General features: G+C 42.7%; 1 protein-coding gene across 1 annotated transcript; it reads right to left on the reverse strand.

Annotated features, from left to right (window-relative positions):
- Nucleotides 1-56: 56 nt before the first annotated feature.
- On the reverse strand, nt 57-22,193 carry LOC112252488 (leucine-rich repeat-containing protein 17). Its single transcript, XM_024423743.2, has 8 exons — nt 22,107-22,193; nt 17,268-17,532; nt 16,977-17,113; nt 14,075-14,414; nt 13,667-13,893; nt 3,721-3,876; nt 2,436-2,577; nt 57-2,296 (listed from the first exon to the last, which is right to left on the reverse strand). The coding sequence occupies exons 2-8, from the start codon at nt 17,393-17,395 to the stop codon at nt 2,029-2,031; spliced, it is 1,398 nt and encodes a 465-aa protein (XP_024279511.1). The 5' UTR covers nt 17,396-17,532; nt 22,107-22,193; the 3' UTR covers nt 57-2,028.
- Nucleotides 22,194-22,615: the final 422 nt, after the last annotated feature.

Raw genomic sequence — 22,615 nt, forward strand, 5'->3', positions numbered from 1 at the left:
GTTTTAGGGTCCATACACAGATCAGCTACATAGCTAGCTACACATCCATAGGCATACAGGTTTTTAAAAATTCTTTATTCTCCATTGCACAATAAGCAAGAAATTAGTTAACTAGCTACTTTATTTCACCTATCTGTATTGCATGGCAAATATCAGCAAGGCAAGCTTACACAATTGTACATTAAATGTGCAGTAAATGCTTTAGCTAGCTAGATTCTTTACATCCACTGTTTCACAAGACGACAGCCTGGTTTGTTGGTTGTTTCAGGAGTCCATACAGCCAGAATGACAATTTCATACTCATGTCACAACACCCATAACGCTAGCCAGCTAGCTGGCGAATGTTACAGTCAAATCGCGATTTTCGTAAATAAACTTTGACAAAAAAATCAATCGTTTGTCTCTACATTAACTTTTTTTTTTTTGCATGATTTGTTATGGCGTTATAATCACTTACATTTGCTTCCATCCTAGTATCTTTGTCAGCCGTCTTTGCTAAAGAAAGTCTCCAGCCTTGGGTCGCATAGTGTCAAATTCGTCATGGGAGCCACTCGATATGATTGGTCACCGCTGCCGACTTTCCATACATTTGGGAAAAGTTTAGCCTCCCACGCCACCTTTGCACCGCCCAAAGGACCCAAGAACTCTCCGGTTCTCACCTCTCACCGCTCCCCCCCATTGAAATGAATGGGAAGTGGTGTTTCACCGCGCAGCATCTTGTGCTAATTGTACATGGGCCGTCATCACACACTATATGCATTCTATTTCCAGCCTTCGCGCACTTTAATTTTAATTTTATTTTGAATTGGGTTTATGTGGATGGAATGGCTCTCTCGTTCTCTGGATGATAGTGTCATTGGACCCATTTCTGAAAGCAGTTACCCCATAACAAGTACCCCTGTATGTTTTATGTCTGCTAGCAAAGGACATTTTTAGTGACTTGTTTTTGATTTGTAGGGCCAGGGGTGTTGTAACCGCAGGGAAACTAATCAGCAGTGGTTCATGTTTAGTGTGGGGGTATGCTAGGAAATGGGTGATATAAAATAAATTCATACCTATAATAGTATTATACAGGACTGTTTTGTCTGGGACCATTCTGTGGGAATCTAGCAGTTACAGAGTAGCTATGGCACAAAGGCGTATTTCTTGGCAGAGATTACTATGCTTTTTTTTTTTTTAAATCAAACATCTTGCCAAATAAATATTCCTGGGCCATGACTATGTTTGGGAAAGGAGCAGGGCTCCTAAATGCTTTGACAGTTTGTTCAGTATTTTTTTTTTTGAAGGCAAAATCTTAATATAATTGTGGGAAATAGCAAGAGGAATGGGGGCAGAGAGATTGTTCTGCTGTGTGCTCTCAAAATGAAATGGCTTCAGATTGACTCACAATGGGAGTGCAAATGGCATAAACAGTATGGGTGAAAAGTTTGAGTAGACCTGCAGTAAATCAAGGCCTACAGACTAATGCCCCATTTATGTAGAGCCATTTTTATTTAACTAGGCAAGTCAGTTAAGAACAAATTCTTATTTACAATGACGGCCTACTGAGGAACAGTGGGTTAACTGCCTTGTTCAGGGGCAGAAGGACAGATTTTTTACCTTGTCAATTCGATCCAGCAACCTTTCGGGTTACTGGCCCAAAGCTCTAACCACTAGGCTACCTGCCGCCCCAAAAATATGTATTGAATGCTGGTCACCTCATTCTGTTTTATATACTGTTGTTTACTCACTGTGTATGTATATATTGTATTCTAGATATAGCTCATCCTAATACTGTACATACCATTTTCTTTCCCAAATTATATACGGTCTATACACACCACATTTATATTCTGGATTCTCACATATGCTCAATCCAATATATCTACTTGGATTGTTATTTCTTGTTTTTTGGGACAAAGCAGGAACAACAATATTGAACAAAGTTCAAGTTTACCATCTGATACAGAATTAATTTGAATGCTTTATAAAAAGACAACGAATTTAAAGGTGTTCAATATGTCAGTCATTCCATCCTGGGGTAGTTTGTTAATTCAACCTGGTGACGTGGTATTTCTGCGGTCCTCTCAGATGTGCCGGTTCCATCTCCTCCTGCAGCTCCATAGATGTGACCCACAATTCTGGATCTGTCTGGCCGTATTCCGTCTGACTGTGCTCTGTCTGGCTGCAGGCTCTGTTGTAGGAGTGAACATAGTCCTCCACACTCTTTCCTCTGAGCTCAGGAGGGGAGTGGCACAGCAGGCCAGAGTGGGTCACCCCTGGGTGCAGACGTAGCCAGTACACCAGGTAGTGGATGCTGGAATATTAATTGATCCATTTATTTCATGGTTTATTTATGAGGGACAGGCCCATTTGAAACATTGACACATTGAATGATTCACGGTCAAATGCATTGTACCTGTAATTAGGAGTTACCCAAAAGTAGTTCTACCCACCTGTAGTCACAGACCCAGGGGTTTCCCCCCAACCTTAGTAGGGACAGAAAATAGAGGTCTTCTAGAACACCATAGTGGAAGAAGTGCAGGTTGTTGTTGGAAAGGTCCAACTCATGGAGGTGTAGAAGGCCAGACAGGGAGGCTGAGAAGCAGAGAAGTGTGATTATCAAGGTCAAACTACACTTAAGAAAAATATAAATGCAACCTGTAAAGTGTTGGTCCGATGTTCCATGAGCTGAAATAAAAAGATCCCAGAAATGTTCCATACACACAAAAAGCTTATTTCTCTAATTTTCTGCACAAATGTGTTTACATCCCTGTTAGTTGGCATTTCTCCTTTGCCAAGATAATCCACCCACCTGACAGGTGTGGCATATCAAGAAGCTGATTAAACAGCATGATCATTACACAGGAGCACCTTGTGCTTAGGACAATAAAAGGCCACTCTAAAATGTGCAGTTTTGTCACACCACCCAATGCTACAGATATCTCTCCCAATGCTAGATTTGAGGGAGAGTGCAATTGGCATGCTGACAGCAGGAATGTCCACCAGAGCTGTTGCCAGAGAATTGAATGTTCATTCGTTTTAGAGAATTTGGCAGTACGTCAAACTGGCCTCAAAGCCACACGTGGTCTGCGGTTGTGTGTTCGCGAGTGGATTGCTGATGTCAACTTTGTGAACCGAGTGCCCCATGGTGGTGGTGGGGTTATGGTATGGGCCGGCATGTGCTACGGACAATGAACAAAATTGCATTTTATCGATGGCAATTTGCACAGAAATACTGTGACGAGATCATGAGGCCTATTTATTTTAAGGTATCTGTGACCAACCGATGCCCATCTGTATTCCCAGTCATGTGAAATTTATAAATTAGGGCCTAATCAATTTATTTCAATTGACTGATTTCCTTATTTGAACTGTAACTCAGTAAAATCTTCATTGTTGTATGTTACAATTTATATTTTAGTTCAATATAATATTTTCTTCACTTTTTAAGTACTTCCAAGACTGTCCTGTGGATTCAAACAGAATTAGTTCTCTGGCAATGCAAATGCTTCAACCCTCCCATGTGTTATTCATCTGCTGATGGGATACACAACTGTGTTTATAGGTTTCTTCTGGATATCAGTGAATAGTAAACATATGGTTTTCATTTATCCATGATCTGGTTAAGGAATATTCTACCTGTCTGACTCCCACTCATAACAGGTTGATATTATAATTAGGCTTTCTGTTTCTCCACCCCTTTCTATCTCTCTCTCTCTCTCTCACTTACACACACACCTGTGTCCATGTCCTCCAAGTTGTTGTCGCTGAGATTGAGTGACCTTAGGCTTCTGGCCTCCACAAAGTCTCTGGCCTTCAGGCACCGGAGGGAATTTTGGGACAGGTCCATGTGAACCATGTCCCATGGGATGTCTGCAGGAACCTCCGCCAGATCTAGAGACCGAGAGGGGAATAGGGAGATAACAGAGAGAGTTTATGGATGATAGTCATTCTCTGTCGCAATTGTTTTTCCAAAGTTTCCCCTCTAACAGATCGGCATGGAACAAGATGCCTGTAGTTAAAGGGGCAATCTGCAATTGCTACATACATACATTTTTTGGACTTGTGAATTAATTGTATCCATTGATTCTTGAAGAATATAACTTCCAAATGCCTCATGAGCTTAGTTCAACTGTCGAACCCCATCAGAACCCCAAATATAGGCTTGTTTTATTCCAATGTTTGGGACAGATGGAAACCTGGTAGGGGGACAGTTTGAAACTCCTCTGATTGCCCTGTGCAAAGCATCCCCTGGTGCCCTGACAATGGCTCAGTCCTGGATTTATAGTGGTTTACTTTATTCCCAAATAAAATTAAGACGTTATTGTTTCAGAGGGATTGTAGTCTGTTAGATATTGCTTGTTAGATATTAGTTGGAGCTATAAACACAAGTATTTCGCTACACCCGCAAAAACATCTGCTACACGTGTATGTGACCAATAAAATGTGATTTGATTTTAATTTGGCATATAGATCGCTGATCCCTTATAAAGAGAGAGAGGAAAATATAATTCAGTATTCCATAGTAACATCTGACAAAAATATCTAAAGACACTGAGGCAGCAGACTGTGAAAATTAATATTTCTGTCATTCTCAAAACTTTTGGCCACGACTGTATATAAAACCGTGGTATTAAGTCAAAGAGAGTGATAGAGACTGAAAAATAGGACACATGCCAGCCGTGATCTCCCTCTCTCCAGCTCTGTCTCTAATTGTATGAATCCTCAGAGGAATGGGGGTTTGTCATTCCTGTGGTGTAACATGGTCTAGTAAGATTTTCACAAAGATACGTGTTCTCTGACATGCAACATGGAGTGATTTCTTTCATCTGTCCTGTTGTGTTCGTAGCACGGGTTCTAAGTACTAAACATACACACGCAGATACACATGTACCAGGCATGGCCATAGTGTCTAACCATGAACCCACGTCAAGACATAGCTCTTTTCGTCACTTCCTGTTGAATGAGGGAGAGCTCGGTTTGTTGTTTTGGAAAGTGTATTGGAAAGTTTATTAGTAGCTTGCTAACATTTTAGTTTGGATCCAGCAAAGCAGTTGGCATCAGTTGCTGGGACTGCTACTCTGTCCAGTGATCCTGGCGACCAAGGCCGGGTCTGAGGAGCTATTTGACAAAGCAGCTAGCCTAGCTGCTAGCTAACTGCCTATCAAGCTAGCGGGGTTCTTGAGGGCTTGAATGCAGCCCGTGACGCGGTTAGCCATTGTGGCTGGGACCGTGGATTGTCCCGGGTTTGTGGCTGTCTAGATCCCTGCTGTTTGTTGTTTTCAGTCTTTCCTGTGACCTGCCCTGTCTGGATCTGCGATGAGTAACAACGTAACCTACATTGCTAGCTACCATGACAAAGACCAAAGCCAACAGGAGTACTGTTGAGGACAGTGGTGTCTCTCTATCACAGGTGAAGGATCTTTTAAACAATCAAAAAGAGTTCTACAAGCAGTTGTCATAACACCAAGAAAATGGCTTCATGTGTTTTGTCCAAATACTGGTGGATTCAACTAATAAAATAATGGACGACCTGACCAGAGAGGTCCAGGACCTAAAGAACAGCTTTTATTTTAATTGTATTTTAATTCACCTTTATTTAACCAGGTAGGCCAGTTGAGAACAAGTTCTCATTTACAACTGCGACCTGGCCAAGATAAAGCAAAGCAGTGCGACAAAAACAACATCACAGAGTTTACATAAACAAACGTACAGTCAATAACACATTAGAAAAATATGTACAGTGTGTGCAAATGTAGAAGAGTAGGAAGGTAAGGCAATAAATAGGACATAGAGGTGAAATAATAATTTAGCATTAACACTGGGGTGATAGATACTGGGGTGCAAAAGAGCAAGAGGATCAATAACAACATGGGGATGAGGTCGTTGGGTGTGCTATTTACAGATTGGCTGTGTACAGGGATCGGTAAGCTGCTCTGACAGCTGATGCTTAAAGTTAGAGAGTGAGATATAAGACTCCAACTTCAGTGATTTTTGCAATTCGTTCCAGTCATTGGCAGCAGAGAACTGGAAGGAAAGGTGGCCAAAGGAAGTGTTGGCTTGGGGATGACCAGTGAAATATACCAGCTGGAGCGCGTGCTACAGGTAGTATATGGGGCTTTGGTAACAAAACGGATGGCACTGTGATGGGCTACGTCCAGTTTGTTGAGTAGAGTGTTGGAGGCTATTTTGTAAATGACCACCGAAGTCAAGTATCGGTAGGATAGTCAGCTTTACGAGGGTATGTTTGGCAGGATGAATGAAGCAGGCTTTGTTGCAAAATAGGAAGCCGGTTCTAGATTTAATTCTGGATTGGAGATGCTTAATGTGAGTCTGGAAGAAGAGTTTACAGTCTTACCAGATACCTAGGTATTTGTAGTTGTCCACATATTCTAAGTCAGAATCGTCCAGAGTAGTGATGCTAGTCGGACGGGCGGGTGTGGGCAACAATCGGTTGAAGAGCATGCATTTAGTTTTACTAGCATTTAAAAGCAGTTGGAGGCCACGGAAGGAGTGTTGCATGGCATTGAAGCTTGTTTGGAGGTTTGTTAACACAGTGTCCAAAGAAGGGCCAGATGTATACAGAATGGTGTTGTCTGCGTAGAGGTGGATCAGACAATCACCAGCAGCAAGAGCGACATCATTGATATGTACAGAGAAAAGAGTTGGTCCGAGAATTGAACCCTGTGGCACCCCCATAGAGACTCCCAGAGGTCTGGACAACAGGTCTTCCGATTTGACACACTGAACTCTGTCTGATAAGTAGTTAGTGAACCAGGCGAGGCAGTAATTTGAGAAACCAAGGCTATTGAGTCTTCCGATAAGAATGTGGTGATTGACAGAGTCGAAAGCATTGCCCGGGTCGATGAAGACAGTTGCACAGTACTGTCTTTGTGAGATTGAGGGCGTCTAGCTTAGATTGTAGGACAGCCGGGGTGTTAAGCATAGCCCAGTTTCGGTCACCTAACAGTACGAACTCTGAAGACAGATGAGGGGCAATCAATTCACGTATGGTGTCCAGGGCACAGCTGAAGGGTGTCTATAACAAGCAGCAACAGTGAGAGACTTGTTTCTAGAAAAGGTGGATTTTTAAAAGTAGAAGCTTGAATTGTTTGGGCACAGACCTGGATAGTATGACAGCCTGCAGAATTCTATCTCTGTAGTAGATTGCAACTCCGCCCCCTTAGGCGGTTTTATCTGTCACGCCCTGATCTGTTTAACATCTCCTTGTGATTGTCTCTACCCCCTCCAGGTGTCGCCTATTTTCCCTGGTGAATTTATCCCTGTGTTTCCTATCTCTGTGTCAGTTCGTCTTGTATGTTCAAGTCAACCAGCGTATTTTTCCCGTGCGCCTGCTGTTCTACTCTCTTTACTAGTCTTCCCAGTTTTGACCTCGGCCTGGTTTTCTGGACTCCATACCCACTTGCCTGACCATTCTGCCTGCCCTGACATCGAGCCTGCCTGCCATTCTGTACCTCTTGAACTCTGAACTGGTTTTGACCTTTTGCCTGTCCACGACCATTCTGTTGCCTACCCCTTTTGGATTGTTAATAAACATCTTGGACTAATCATCTGCCTCCTATGTCTGCATCTGTGTCTCGCCTTGTGCCCTTATACTATCTTGTTGGAAGATGTTATAGTTAGCGATGGAAATTTCAGGAATTTTGGTTACCTTCCTAAGCCATGATTCAGATACGGCTAGGACATCAGGGTTGGCAGAGTGTGCTAAAGCAGTGAATAATGCATGAAACCAAGGCTTTTACGGTTACAGAAGTCAACAAATGAGAGTGCCTGGGGAATGGGAGTGGTGCTGGGGGCTGCAGGGCCTGGCTTAACCTCTACATCACCAGAGGAACAGAGTAGGATACGGGTACGGCTAAAGGCTATAAGAACTGGTCGTCTAGTGCATTCGGAACAGAGAGTAAAAGGAGCAGATTTCTGGGCGCGGAAGAATAGATTCAAGGCATAATGTACAGACAAAGGTATGGTAGGATGTGAGTACAGTGGAGGTAAACCTAGGCATTAAGTGACGATGAGAGAGGTTTTGTCTCTAGAGGCACCAGTTAAGCCAGGTGAGGGGATGGAACAAAAGGGCTATTTAAGGCATATTGGGCAGGGCTAAGCACTCTACAGTGAAATAAGACAATAATCACTAACCAAAACAGCAATGGACAAGGCATACTGACATTAGGGAGAGGCATGTGTAGCCGAGTGATCATAGGGTCCAATGAGTAGCACTAGACAAGTCAGGGAGCCAATTCCGTAGTTGCTGCTATGCTAGGCGAGCTGGAGACACAGTGATTCAGACAGCTAGCGGGCCGGAAGAGCCTGTTGAGACCACCTCGGACGGTTACGTCGGCAGACTAGTCGTGATGGATCGGCGGGGCTCTGTGTCAGCAGTAAAGGGTCCAGGCCAATTGGCAAAAGAGGTATTGTAGCCCAAGAAATGGCTGGTGGACCTCTTTGGCTAGCCGGGAGATGGGCCTAGCTCAAGGCTAGCTCCAGTCTAACTGGTGCTTGCTTCGGGACAGAGACATTAGCCAGGAGTAGCCACTCGGATAGCAGCTAGCTAGCTGCAATGATCTGGTGTAAAGGTTCAGAGTTTGAGGTAGAAATCCAGAGATGTGGTAGAGAAAAAGCAGTCCGATATGCTCTGGGCTGATATCGCGCTGTGCAGACTGGCAGGAATTGACTGAGTTGAGACTGGCTGATGTCCGAGTTAATTGTTAGGACCGCTAGCAGTGGCTAACTGACTACTAGCTAGTTAGCTGGCTAGCTCCTGAGGTGGGTTCCGGTTCTAAACTATAAAAATAGCAGATCCGTACCACATTGGGTGAGGCGGTTTGCAGGAGAGTATATTCAGTCCATAGATGGAAAATTAGATTAAAACATCTACAAAATATACATGAAGAAAAATATATATACACGGGACAAGACAAAGACACACGTCCAACTGCTACGCCATCTTGGATTGAGATCCAGGCTTGCAGTTCTCCCAGGGTCAGCTCGATGAGGTGAAACAGGAGAATGGCAAGATGACAGCAATCTGTAAGTCATTGAGAGAGGACATCAGTTCTGTCTGTGAATCCATGATAACAATGACGGATAAATCAGACTTGAGGGACAATCAAGGCGGAATAACATGCTTGTGGACGGAATTGCAGAATCTCCATATGAGATCTGGACGGAGTCTGAGGACAAAGTGAGGGAAATGATCACTGAGAAATTGAAGATAGACCACAGGAATATTGAGGAGGAGCGTTCCCACAGGACTGGAAAACCCACCACCGGCACAGGTGACATGCCCAGGCCGATAGTGGTCAAGTTCCTGAGGTTCAAGGACAAGATAGCTGTTCTGTAAAGAGCCAACCAGGACCATCCTGAAGCTGTGCGCCAGAAGGGGAAAGAACTTATCTCAGCCATGAAAGCTGCCAGACCGTGTGGGGACATTGCTTATATCCGCTATAACAGGCTCATTGTCCACCCTTCCTCTCAGAAGTCTGGAAGGGATGAGGGAGCCAAGCATATGGGTTCGTAGCTTCAACCCTGCAGCGCACGCACACACACACACACACACACACTAACTGATTAATAGACTGCTGAATGTCTATTCTTTTCTTGCTTTGTTTGCTCTTTTCCATATTATGTCTCTCTCTGATAAGCTGCCCAGGAAACGGCTGAACATAGCCCATATTAATATATGTAGCCTTAGAAATAAGGTTCATGAAATCAATATCTTGCTAACATCAGATAACATTCATATATTAGCCATTTCTGAGACTCACTTAGATATTTCATTTGATGACACAGCAGTAGCAATACAAGGATATAACAAATATAGAAGAGACAGAAATTCTTATGGTGGAGGTGTTGCTCTATATATTCAGAGCCATATCCCTGTAATGCTTAGAGAAGATCTTATGTCAAGTGTTATTGAAGTGTTGTGGTTACAGGTTCACTTGGCACATCTGTCAGTATCTAAATAAATAGTCAGTATCTAAATAATATATGTGAAATGCTTGATAGTTAGTGTATGTGATGTAAACAGAGAGGTCTTTCTTGGGGACCTGAATATTGACTGGTTTTCATCAAGCTGTCTGCTCAAGAGGAAGCTTCTCACAGTAACCAGTGCCTGTAATCTGGTTCAGGTTATTAATCAACCTACCAGGGTGTTTACAAACACTGCAGGAACAAGATCATCCACATGTGTCAATAGCATTTTTTCTAATACTGCAGAACTTTGTTCTAAAGCTGTATCCGTACCCATTGGATGCAGTGATCACAATCCAGTGGCTATATCCAGGAAAGCCAAAGTTCTAAAAGCTGGCCCTAAAATAGTATATAAGAGATCATACAAAATATTTTGCTGTGACTCTTATGTGGATAATGTTAAAAATATTTGTTTGTCTGATGTGATTAATAAGGAGCATCCAGACACTGCAGTTGATGAATTTATGAAATTGCTTCTTCCAATTATTGATAAACATGCACCTGTTAAGAAACTGACTGTTAGAACAGTTAAGGCTCAATGGATTGATGAGGAATTGAAAAACTGTATGGTTGAAAGAGATGGGGCAAAAGGAGTGGCTAATAAGTCTGGCTGTACATCTGACTGGCTTACTTACTGCAAATTGAGAAATTGTGACTAAACTCAACAAAAAGAAGAATAAACTATATTATGAAGCCAAGATCAATAATATAAAGAAAGATGGAAAAAAAACTTGAGTATTTTAAATGAAATTATGGGCAGAAATACAAATTCAACTCAATCTTTCATCTAATCAGATGGCTTATTTATCACAAAACCATTTGATGTTGCCAATTATTTTAATGATTACTTCATTGGAAAAGTGGGCAAACTTAGGCAGGAAATGGCAATAATGAACAGTGAGCCATCATATTCATACATAAAAAAAACTAATAATGAAAGAAAAGCATTGCAAGTTTGAATGTTGTAAAGTTAGTGTGGGAGAGGTGGGACAATGATTGTTATCGATCAATATTGACAAACATGTCATTGACAACTTAGATGGAAAGCTACTGAGGATGGTAGCTGACTATATAGCCACTCCTATGTGTTATATCTTTAAACTGAGCCTAGAGGAAAGTCTTTGTCCTCAGACCTGGAGGGAAGCCAAAGTCATTCCGCTACTAAAGACTGGTGAAGCGGCCTTTACTGGTTCTAACAGCAGACCTATAAGCTTGCTGCCAGCTCTTAGCAAACTGTTCGAAAAAATGTTGTTTGACCAAATACAATGCTATTTCTCTGTAAACAAATTAACAACAGACTTTCAGCATGCTTATAGAGAAGGGCACTAAACATGTACTGAACTGACACAAATGACTGATGACTGGTTGAAAGAAATTGATAATAAGAAGATTGTGGGAGCTGTAGTGTTAGATTTCAGTCAAGCATTTGATATTATTGACCATAACCTGTTGTTGAAAAAACGTATGTGCTACGGCTTTTTATAAACTGGGTGGTTCGAGCCCCGAATGCTGATTGGCTGACAAAGGGTACGACAAAACAGTTATTTTTACATCTCCAATTACGTTGGTAACCAGTTTATAATAGCAATAAGGCACATTGGGGATTTGTGATATATGGCCAATATACCGTGTTGCGTTGTGCCCAAGAACAGCTCTTAGTCGTGGTATATTGGCCATATACCGCACCTCCTCGGGCCTTATTGCTTAATCAACCTCTGCCATTCAGAGCTATCTATCTAATAGAACTCAAAGGGTTTTCTTAAATGGAAGCTTCTCTAATGTCAAACATGTAAAGTGTTGTGTACCGCAGGGCAGCTCTCTAGGCCCTCTACTCTTTTCTATTTTTACCAATGACCTGCCAATGGCATTAAACAAAGCATGTGTGTCCATGTATGCTGATGATTTAACCATATTCGCATCAGCAAACACAGCTAATAAAGTCACAGAAAGCGTTAACAAAGAGTTGACGTTACCTTGGATTGTAAACTGTCATTGTTAGAACGTATAGATTCAATGGTTGAAAAGATAGAGAGGTCTGTCCGTAATAAAGCAGACACCACACTCCACAAAGCAAGTCCTGCAGGTTCTAGTTTTATCTTATCTTGGTTATTGTCTAGTCATATGGTCAAGTGCTGCAAAGAAAGACCTAGTTAAGCTGCAGCTGGCTAAGAACAGAGCGCTACGTCTTGCTCTTCATTGTAATCAGAGGGCTGATATAAATACTATGCATGCCAGTCTCTCTTAGCTAAGAGTTGAGGAGAGACTGACTGCATCACTTCTTCTTTTTATAAAAAAACATTAATGTGTTGAAAATCCCATATTGTCTGCATAGTCAACTTACACACAGCTCTTACACACACACTTACCCCAACAGACATGCCACCAGGGGTCTTTTCACAGTCCCCAAATCCAGAACAAATTTTTAAAAGTGTACACTATTATATAGAGCCATTATTGCATGGAACTCTGTTCCATCTCATATTGCTCAAGTTAACAGGAAACCTGGCTTAAAAAAACAGATAAAGCAACACCTTTTTATTTTTTTTAAATGTATTTAACCTTTATTTAACTAGGCAAGTCAGTTAAGAACAAATTGACCTGCCTTGTTCAAGGACAGAACGACCTCACGGCACAAAGCCTCTCCCCTATTTGACCTAGATAGTTTGTGTATATGTATTGACATGTCGGCTACGTGTGCCTTTCGTAATGATAATTTATTCATTTTTTATGTATTTATGTAGTTCTGTCCTTGAGCTGTTGTCTATTAATGTTCTGCATTATGTCATGTTTCATGTCTTGTGTGGACCCCAGGAAGAGTAGCTGCTGCTTTTGCAACAGCTAATGGGGATCCAAATAAAATACCAATAAAATACCAAATACCAATCTCTACACACAAACTCACATGTACACATTCTCTTGTTTTCATTCTAACCTGCCCTCTGACAAAGTAAATTTATCTAATTATGGTAATCCACATCTGTAGTGAATTTCCAGAGAAACACAAACATAAGGTTGGATAAAACATGCTGATTGGGTTAAGATATTCACAACCTACAGCTGCCAATTGTTAATGCTCCTGCTGCTTCGCTTCCTAGCGTAAAAGCAACCAGTCTGTAAACAGGTCTGCCTACACATAGATAGATAAAATGGTACAATGAAACCAATGGAATAGTTCCAAAAGTGCAAATACCACCCACCCTACATGCTGGTCAAGCAAGCTACACTGAACAAAAAAGATCCAGAGGCCTATTGTTGTGCCATTCATCAGCCGCAATCACCTCATGATTCAGCATGATAATGCATGGCCCCATGTCACAAGGATCAGTACACAATTCCTGGAAGCTGAAAATGTCCCAGTTCTTCCATGGCCTGCATACTCACCAGACATGTCGTGTTCCAGTTCCCGCCAATATCCAGCAACTTCACACAGCCATTGAATTGGAATTGGACAACATTCGACAGGCCACAAGCAACATCTTGAGATGTGTCAAGCTGCGTGAGGCAAATGGTGGTAACACCAGATACTGACTGGTATTCTGACCCACTCCCCTACATTTTTTTAAGGCATCTGTGACCAACACATGCATATCTGTATTTTGAAATTGTTGCATGTTGTGTTTATATTATTGTTCAGTGTAAATAAAGCGCACCTCAAGTATTTGAACCAGTTGGGTCTGATAGTTTGTGACCTCACCTCTACTTCTGCAGTCCAGTCGGGGTGTGGGGAACAGGTAGGTATGGCAGGAGGTGGTGGCGTCAGGCTTGCCCCTGATGGGGATGGGCTGCAGAGGGTATGTGGAGTCCCTCTGGTCCTCCCCCTGTGGGTCTGGGGGGTCGCTGGGAGGCTCCAGCTCCACACACAGCAGCTCTGGGTCCACCTGTCTCAGCTTCCTGCCCCTCAGCCCAACTGGCTCCGCACACCTAGATTGTGTTCAGTAGAGCATTTGTTTTAAACAGGGAGGTGCTATAGCAACATGAAGATGAGAACATAGATTTCTGTTGTCCATTATATAAAGTATAGTACACTTATTTAGACCAATGCCCACAGATGTCATTTGGGACACCTCTGTTGAGCCCTGTGTCACATTCTATTCCCACCCACCTGGCATGGTTCCCCAGGTTACGGTTGCTGGGCACCTGCAGGGTGCGAACCAGACTGTCGAGTGTGCAGCGGCAGCTCCAGGGGTTGTCATGGAGACGCAGGTAGCGCAAGGCTGGCATGGGGATGAGAGCCTCCTCGCTGAGCGTGCCCAGACGGTTGTGCTGCAGCAGAAGGGTGGTGAGGTGTATCAGGCCCAGGAACACCCCCTCCTCCAACACTGAGATCCGGTTCTGCTGCAGGTCCAGGCTCCTCAGGCCCTCAAAGCCAGAGAAGGCCCCGTCGTGGAGGGCCCGGATACGGTTACGGGCCAGCAGGAGGTGGTCTGGAGCCCGTGACCAGGCTGACAAGAAGAATGATCATGATATTATGTTTCATTTCCATAACACTTTTCAAGCAAAGCACAGGCGCAACGTGTTATATTTTGTTACAAGTGAAGGTTGCAGCAGAAGTAAACTCCTTTATCGACGACTCAATATTAGGAAGGTGTTCACTGATGCCAAAAAATACATTTGTTCATATTGGCAGAACATTTTATAAAATAAATAAATACAAATTCGCTGCCTTCCTTTTAGATGGAATAAATAAAACAGGGTTGGATGAATAACTTGAAAAATGTAATCCATAATCCTACTAATACATTGATCGGCATAAATTAGCTATGTAAAGTCTGCCCCAGTTAGCAATGAGGAACTGATTCCCGGGGGACCGGGACTGATTGAATTGGCCCAGAATCGGGTGTCGGACTCGGCCTGGAATCAAAATGAATGACTGCTCAGAATCGGCCCAAGTACATCAGGCAGTTTCAGTGTTCCGGAATTCAGCCGACTTTGTCGGCATTTTACCAGAATCTCCTCAGAATACAATTTGAAATAAATGTTTACACAATTACCCCCATCCACACATTTTTTTTTTAAATAATTGTATTTGTTTATTCTTTACCCCCTTTCCGTCATATCCAATTGTCTTGTCCTATCTCTGCAACTCCCGTACGGCCTAGGGAGAGGCGAAGGTCGAGAGCCATGAGTCCTCCGAAACAACCCCGCCATGCCGCACCGCTTCTTGACACAATGCAAGCTTAACCCGGAAGCCAGCCGCACCCATATGTCGGAGGAAGCGTGCATGTGCCTGGCCCGCAGGACATCCCGTCCGGCCTTACCCAATTGTGCGTTGCCTCATGGGTCTCCCGCCGGCATGGGTATCAAACCAGCATCAGTAGCAACGAGGTTTGCACTGCGATGCAGTGTCTTAGACCGCTGCACCACTCGGGAGGCCCCATCCACAAAGGTTTTAATGCTTATCAACTGCCTCGCACAATGTATCCAAATACTAAAATCCTTCTTAAACAGGACTTGTTAATTTTATTTTCTGATGACAGAAAATATGGAAAAATAAATCAATAATGAAATGATAATTATATAAAGTAGCCTGTGTAATCATCTGCCAGAGAGTAGCCACAATCGGCCCGAGCCCCAAGTACTACATTTGGGCTAGATAACTCATATCGGAATCGGCCCGAGCCCCAAGTAATACATTTGGGCCAGATAACTCACACTGGAATCTGCCAGAGCTCAATCCCCGCATTCTAGCCATAAGTAATACTGCCAAAGGCGACCCATACTCCGGCCACATGACGTCGGCCGGGTCTGACTCTCAGCTGAGTGCGCTGACTCTCAGCCGGAATCGGCCCAAATCCACTGTGCTAGCTGGGGTACCAACAGGCAACCAGTTGCAATTTTTTTTATATGAAAAGGAGACTGAATTAAAAATTGACTGCCCTGCAATGCAGACAGGAACGTGTCCAGACCACTGGGAGCTGATTGACCAATAGACTGGGCCATCAACGGGACAAAAGTATTGCTGAGTCTAAGAGATGTTGCGCTATTAACGGCAGCACCACTTTATCCATTTATATTAGTATTTTAGACTACGACAAAAACAGTTTTTATGGGCACACAAATCCAAAATTGTGTATGCGATTTGCAAAATCGAATGCTTCCAACCGAAAGTCACCTAATTTGCGTGGTTCTTCAGTACGCTATGCAAGGCTAATATACCTACTTGTTGGATGTGCGTTATATCCAGGTGTTTAGTTAGGCCTAGTGATATTGTCGACCATCTTCAGTTGATCCAGGAAATATTTTTCTGAATGACAAGCAGCTGTTGTGTTATAGCACCTGATGCAAAAACCGTCAGTGCAGGAAAATGGTGTTCGTAAGAATGTCCAGAATATGTTGATGTTTTGTTCATTGCACCAGTGAAGACCTTTGATCCACGTTGGATCCAATCCAATATGCCTACATTTGTTTTCTGCTTGTTTTGTTGCTTGATTAACAGCAGGGTCTAAAATATTTAACCGAAAGTATCAAGATAATGAGTGAATGTTTTCACATGTTTCTGTGCTTCAGATTGGACAGAGTTAGGCTTCTGTGTGCAATTATGTAGGATAACCTAGGCCAGTGATTCCCAACCTTTTTCGGTTACTGTACCACTAACTTAATGTTGCTCTTCCCAGAGTAGCCCTAAAGTAGCCCCTCGTGTGCATTTTACCAGTAGGCATATGGTCTCATGAGTCTTCTCAAGTACCCTCTGTGGATATAAAAGGAAACTCAATGTATCTCCATAACGTTGAGTGCGCGGTGGTTCTGTACGCAGCGCAGTACCATCCACAAAACGTTTTGCGCGCCAAAAAGACAGATACTGTAAGCACTTTTCAAGACACTCGGCCCTCGCCAGTGACCTGATACTAGATTAATCCAGTCCTGGACTAAAAACCGTGTTCAGTGAAGAATCCCCATTGAAAGTGATGTTTTGTCCAGGAGTAGGCTAAATCTGTCCCGATTTGATCTTTATAGGCAGTAAAATCATAAAGTAAATAAGCTAGAATCCAGCGCATTATAATTACATAAGGCAGTGGGGATGGAGGAAAGTTTTCGCCCTTGGCAGTCCACGAAGAGGTCTTCAGAGTCGCTGTACTCTGAGCATTCAGGGACCTGATGCCTGGAGTCTCCTGACCTGCCCTGGCGCCCCTGACCTCTCACCCTAATGATGAGAACAATACATTTTAGCATAATTAATGTAGATAATATTTGAAGCTAAATAGACTTACGTATAACACCTAATAAAGTCAATAAAACATTGTGGTTCAAACGAGTCAGATATAAAATGAGAGAAACCACCTAGAATCCATCCATACCTGTCCCGTCTGAGGAGGCGTCTGCCTACTTTGAGCCGCCTGCCCTGGCCTGCCTTCCTCAGCTGGGAGGGTGGTGGGAGCAGCAGGAGTACTAGGAGAGCCAGGAGGAGAGGGGAGGTCACACGCATCCTCAGCCCAGCTGGGGCTGCCTCTCGCTCGGGGTAGCTGGAGCGAAGCAGTGGGTGGAGTGGAGGTTTTACTGGAAAATGGGAGTGGAGGATTGCATGTTGACAGTGTCTGATATAATGGGATTCAGCTGCTGTTCCTGCAGAGAGAGAGAGAGGGAGGGAGAATGGGAAAGAGAGAAAACATACAGTGTGAGTGACTGGGACAGAGAGAAAACAGACCGTGTGAGCGACTGGGACAGAGAAAAAACAGACAGTGTGAGTGACTGGGACAGAGAGAAAACAGACAGTGTGAGTGACTGGGACAGAGAAAAAGTTGAGAGATGGCATTAAAGCAACACAATGGTTAAATTTCAACATTTCGAATATTGTTTTGTCATTCTTTCTGCATTTAGCAGTTGCTTATTTTACTTACACGTGACAGTAAATTCAGCTGAAACCATGAAATCAATGTGGGTGAGATTACCCAGATAAAAACAGCTTTGTATAACTTGATGAGACAAGTCTTGGCAGAAACCAGTCCCTCCCTGTAAACATTCATCACAGTCAGGGATTTGTTTGTTGGTGTGTGTTTATATGTATTTGCTCCTGAGTATATTATTTCAAATAAAGCACACACATCTGGAAACATTCTTATGTTCCTTCTGCTGCTTTTCCATCTCACCTCTCTCTCTTTCTGTATCCCCCTCTTTCAGAGGTGAATGCAGAAACCTACAGGAGCTGAACCTGCCACTGTTCCAACATTAACATGAGTAACGGCAACATCCTGTCACGGGTACAAACTACCCTCTTATCTTCCAGGGGGGGAATTAACGGTAGAACAGGAAGAACATCTTTAGTTTATGCTTTTCATTCATTCCCTTTTGATAATGGGTGCAAACTTTGCACAGGTACAAACACCTTTGTAAACCAAGTGCTTAGCCTTGATGGGAATGCCACTGTTCTGAAGCTCATCACCACTCAGACTGACAGTTGGAGTCAGATTATTAAAACTAGACATTGCTTGATTATACAGCACCACTACTATTATCTACAACATGACATTAAGAGGACTACAGGGAATCATTCCTTTTCCCTTTATTCCATTTGTTGTATACTTCCCAATACTGTTTAGGTGTAAAGCTACAGTGAAATCAGTACCACATGGGGACTCGGGTGGAGGGGGAAACTGCTTGTCGCATAATGTGATTTACAGTCACCATTCATCTTTACCGATAACACTACATTCTTTAAATAACATGTCATTACTGTAAAAAAATAGGGACACATTTTATACATCAAAGGCCTGATTGGTGGAGTGCTGCAGAGATGGTTGTCCTTCTGGAAGGTTCTCCCATCTCCTCAGAGGAACTCTAGAGCTTTGTTGGAGTGACCATTGGGTTCTTGGTTACCTCCCTGATCAAGGCCCTTCTCCCCCGATTACTTAGTTTGGCCGGGCTGCCAGCTCTAGGAAAAGTCTTGGTGGTTCCAAACATCTTCCATTTAAGAATGATGGAGGCCACTGTGTTCTTGGGGACCTTCAATGCTCCACACATTTTTTGGAACCCTTCCCCAGATCTGTGCCTTGACAAAATCCTGTCTCGGAGCTCTACGGACAATTCCTTCGACCTCATGGCTTGGTTTTACTCTGTCAACTGTGGGACCTGATATAGACAAGTGTGTGCCTTTCTAAATCATGTCCAATCAACTGAATTTAATCATGTTGTAGAAACATCTCAAGGATGATCAATGGAAACAGGATGTAACAGAGCTCAATTGTGAGTCCCATAGCAAAGGGTCTGAATACTTATGTAAATAAGTTATTTATGTTTTTCATTTTTAATACATTTTTAAAAAAAATCAAAAACCTGTTTTCACTTTGTCATTATAGGGTACTGTCTGTAGATTGCTGAAAAAAATCAAATATTTTATACATTTTCGAATAAGGTTGTAACGTAACAACATGTGGAGAAAGTCAAGGGGTCTGAATACTTTCCAAAGGCACTGTACATATTGTTGTTTGTTAAGTGGCCCTGTTTGATTTTTTATGAACCATCTAATGAACTCTGAGGGCTTGTTTGTTATAAGGGACTACAGTGCCTTGCAAAAGTATTCACCCCCTTGCCGTTTTTCCTATTTTGTTGCATTACAATCTGTAATTTACATTTATTTTTATTTGGATTTCATGTAATGGAAAAACACAAAATAGTCCAAATTGGTCAAGTGAAATGAAAAAAATGATTTGTTTCAAAAGATTCAACTTTTTTTTTTAAACGGAAAAGTGGTGCGTGCATATGTATTCACCCTCTTTGCTATGAAGCCCCTAAATAAGATTTGGTGCAATCAATTACCTTCAGAAGTCACATAATTCATTAAATAAAGTCCACCTGTGTGCAATCTAAGTGTCACATGATCTGTCACATGATCTCAGTATATATACACCTGTTCTGAAAGGCCCCAGAGTCTGCAACCCCACTAAGCAAGGGGCACCACCAAGCAAGGTCAGGGACAAAGTTGTGGAGAAGTACAGATCAGGGTTGGGTTGTAAAAAATATCTGAAACTTTGAGCCTCCAACGGAGCACCATTAAATCCATTATTCAAAAATTGAAAGAATATGGCACCACAACAAACCTGCCAAGAGAGGGCCGCCCACCAAATCTCACGGACCAGGCAAGGAGGGCATTAATCAGAGAGGCAACAAAAATACCAAAGATAACCCTGAAGGAGCTGAAACGTCCATAGGACCACCTAAGCCATACACTCCACAAAGCTGGGCTTTACGGAAGTGGCCAGAAAAAAAACATTGCTTTTAAGAAAAAATAAGCAAACACATTTGGTGTTCACCAGAAGGCATGTGGGAGACTCCCCAAACATATGGAAGAAGGTACTCTGGTCAGATGAGACAAAAAATTGAGTTTTTTGGCCATCAAGGAAAATGCTATGTCTGGCACAAACCCCACCTCTCATCACCCCGAGAACACCATCCCCATGCTGTGGGGATGTTTTTCATCGGCAGGGACTGGGAAACTGGTCAGAATTGAAGGAATGACGGATAGCGCTAAATACAGGGAAATTCTTGAGGGAAACCGGTTTCAGTCTTCCAGAGATTTGAGACTGGGACGGAGGTTCACCTTCCAGCAGGACAATGACCCTAAGCATACTGCTAAAGCAACACTCGTGTGGTTTAAGGGCAAACATTTAAATGCCTTGGAATGGCCTGGTCAAAGCCCAGACCTATATCCAATTGAGAATCTGTGGTATGACTTAAAGATTGCTGTACACCAGCAGGAACCCATCCAACTTAAAGGAGCTGGAGCGGTTTTGTCTTGAAGAATGGGCAAAAATCCAAGTGGCTAGATGTGCCAAGCTTATAGAGACATATCCCAAGCGACTTGCAGCTGTAATTGCTGCAAAAGGTAGCTCTACAAAGTATTGACTTTGGTGGGGTGGGCGTGAATAGTTATGCATGCTCAAGTTTACAGTTTTTTTAATGTTGTCTAAATCAAATGATACACAACCCCCCAAAAACCTATTTTAATTCCAGGTTGTAAGGCAACAAAATTTAACAAATGCCAAGGGGGTGAAGACTTTTGCAAGGAACAGTATATGCATGCTTATTTAGTCTTATAATGCTATATGAGTGTGATATGTGATAGGACCAGGAAAATGATGTCGACCTATTGAAGCAACATCTCAAGACATCTGTCAGGAAGTTAAGGCTTGGTCGCAAATGGGTCTTCCAAATGGACAATGACCCCAAGCATACTTCCAAAGTTGTGGCAAAATGGCTTAAGGACAACAAAGTCAAGGTACTGGAGTGGCCATTACAAAGCCCTGACCTCAATCCTATAGAAAGGTTGTGGGCAGAACTGAAAAAGCCTGTGTGAGCAAGGAGGCCTACAAACTTGACTCAGTTACACCAGCTCTGTCAGGAGGAATGAGCCAAAATTCACCCAACTTATTTTGGGAAGCTTGTGGAAGGCTACCCCGAAATGTTTGACCCAAGTGAATCATTTTAAAGGCAATGCTACCAAATACTAATTGAGTGTAAGTAAACTTCTGACCCACTGGGAATGTGATGAAAGAAATAAAAGCTGAAATAAATGATTCTCTCTACTATTATTCTGACATTTCACATTCTTAAAATAAAGTGGTGATCCTAACTGACCTAAGACAGGGACTTTTTTACTAGGATTAAATGTCAGGAATTGTGAAACACTGAGTTTAAATGTATTTGGCTAAGGTGTATGTAAACTTCCGACTTCAACCGTACGCCAGTTATGATTGCCCAATACTGTTAACCCAGTTATGTAGTGAGATAATGTGGCAAGCTGAAACAATGAATGAGAGAAACAGAGAGAGAGAAAAACCAACCAAACCAGGCTTTGTCTGTCAAACCCAAAAGGCATGGAAGGCCGTTCAGGTCTTTGTGTCAAAATTAAGACGTTAAATAACGAGCTGTCTACTGACCCGAACAGCCTTCGATTAACAGGGACCTTGACCATGTGTCTTTGTACCCTCTCCATTAGTGTTTATATTCCAAAACATTTTACACCTGAAAGCAATTCCATAGGCTTTGTTTTCTGTTAAACCCTATGAGCTCATAGAGAATACATTTTTGGAAATTGCTTCACAGAGCTGGCTAAGAATGAATCTGCAGAAATAAAGTCTTATTTCAGTTCATTTCCAAAGACTTTTAACCATCTGACTGTCAGTGCTGCTGTCAACACATACCTACACGTCCCTCTTTCTCTGGTAGTCCCTCCTCTCCTCCTCTCTCTCTCTGTCCGTCCTTCCTCTGCTGTTCTTTTGGGATTCCTCCTGATTATCAAGGTCTAAACTCAGGTTAAAAAGCTTCTCCCAATCAAATGCCACAGTCAATTTACGACTGCCTACCTCACATCCCTCCACCAACCCGCTCACCCCTTTCTTGCCCTCCTACGTTGGTCGTTCACCTGGGGAAACCCTACCAGAAGTCAAATAATCAGTCATATATTGTCATAACCCCAAAACCCACACCTACACAAATCGAAGAAAGTGAGAAGACTTGAATTAGTGGAATCAGGCTGATAACAGGCTGCAGGTGCAGAGCTGTGATAAAAGAACACATTGTCTTTATAAATACTATGGAGTATTACTTGTCAAATTACTTGTTACAAATCATAGATCTTTAGAGGTGCCTTCAGAACATCCAGTATGAATATGAAGCTAACACACAGCCAGTTGTGGCCCAGCACTGTTCA

Source organism: Oncorhynchus tshawytscha, linkage group LG06 (assembly GCF_018296145.1).
Source record: "Oncorhynchus tshawytscha isolate Ot180627B linkage group LG06, Otsh_v2.0, whole genome shotgun sequence".
NCBI lineage: Eukaryota > Metazoa > Chordata > Actinopteri > Salmoniformes > Salmonidae > Oncorhynchus > Oncorhynchus tshawytscha.

What these genes read in the sequence shown, in the direction of transcription:
- LOC112252488 (XM_024423743.2), bottom strand. Translation starts at nt 17,395, where the DNA reads ATGCGTGTGACCTCCCCTCTCCTCCTGGCTCTCCTAGTACTCCTGCTG. An exon ending in CTCCATCCCCACTGCCTTAT is followed by an intron (nt 14,415 to 16,976) that starts GTAATTATAATG and finishes TCTTCTTGTCAG; the next exon opens with CCTGGTCACGGGCTCCAGAC. An exon ending in CTTGGAGGACATGGACACAG is followed by an intron (nt 2,578 to 3,720) that starts GTGTGTGTGTAA and finishes TCTGCTTCTCAG; the next exon opens with CCTCCCTGTCTGGCCTTCTA.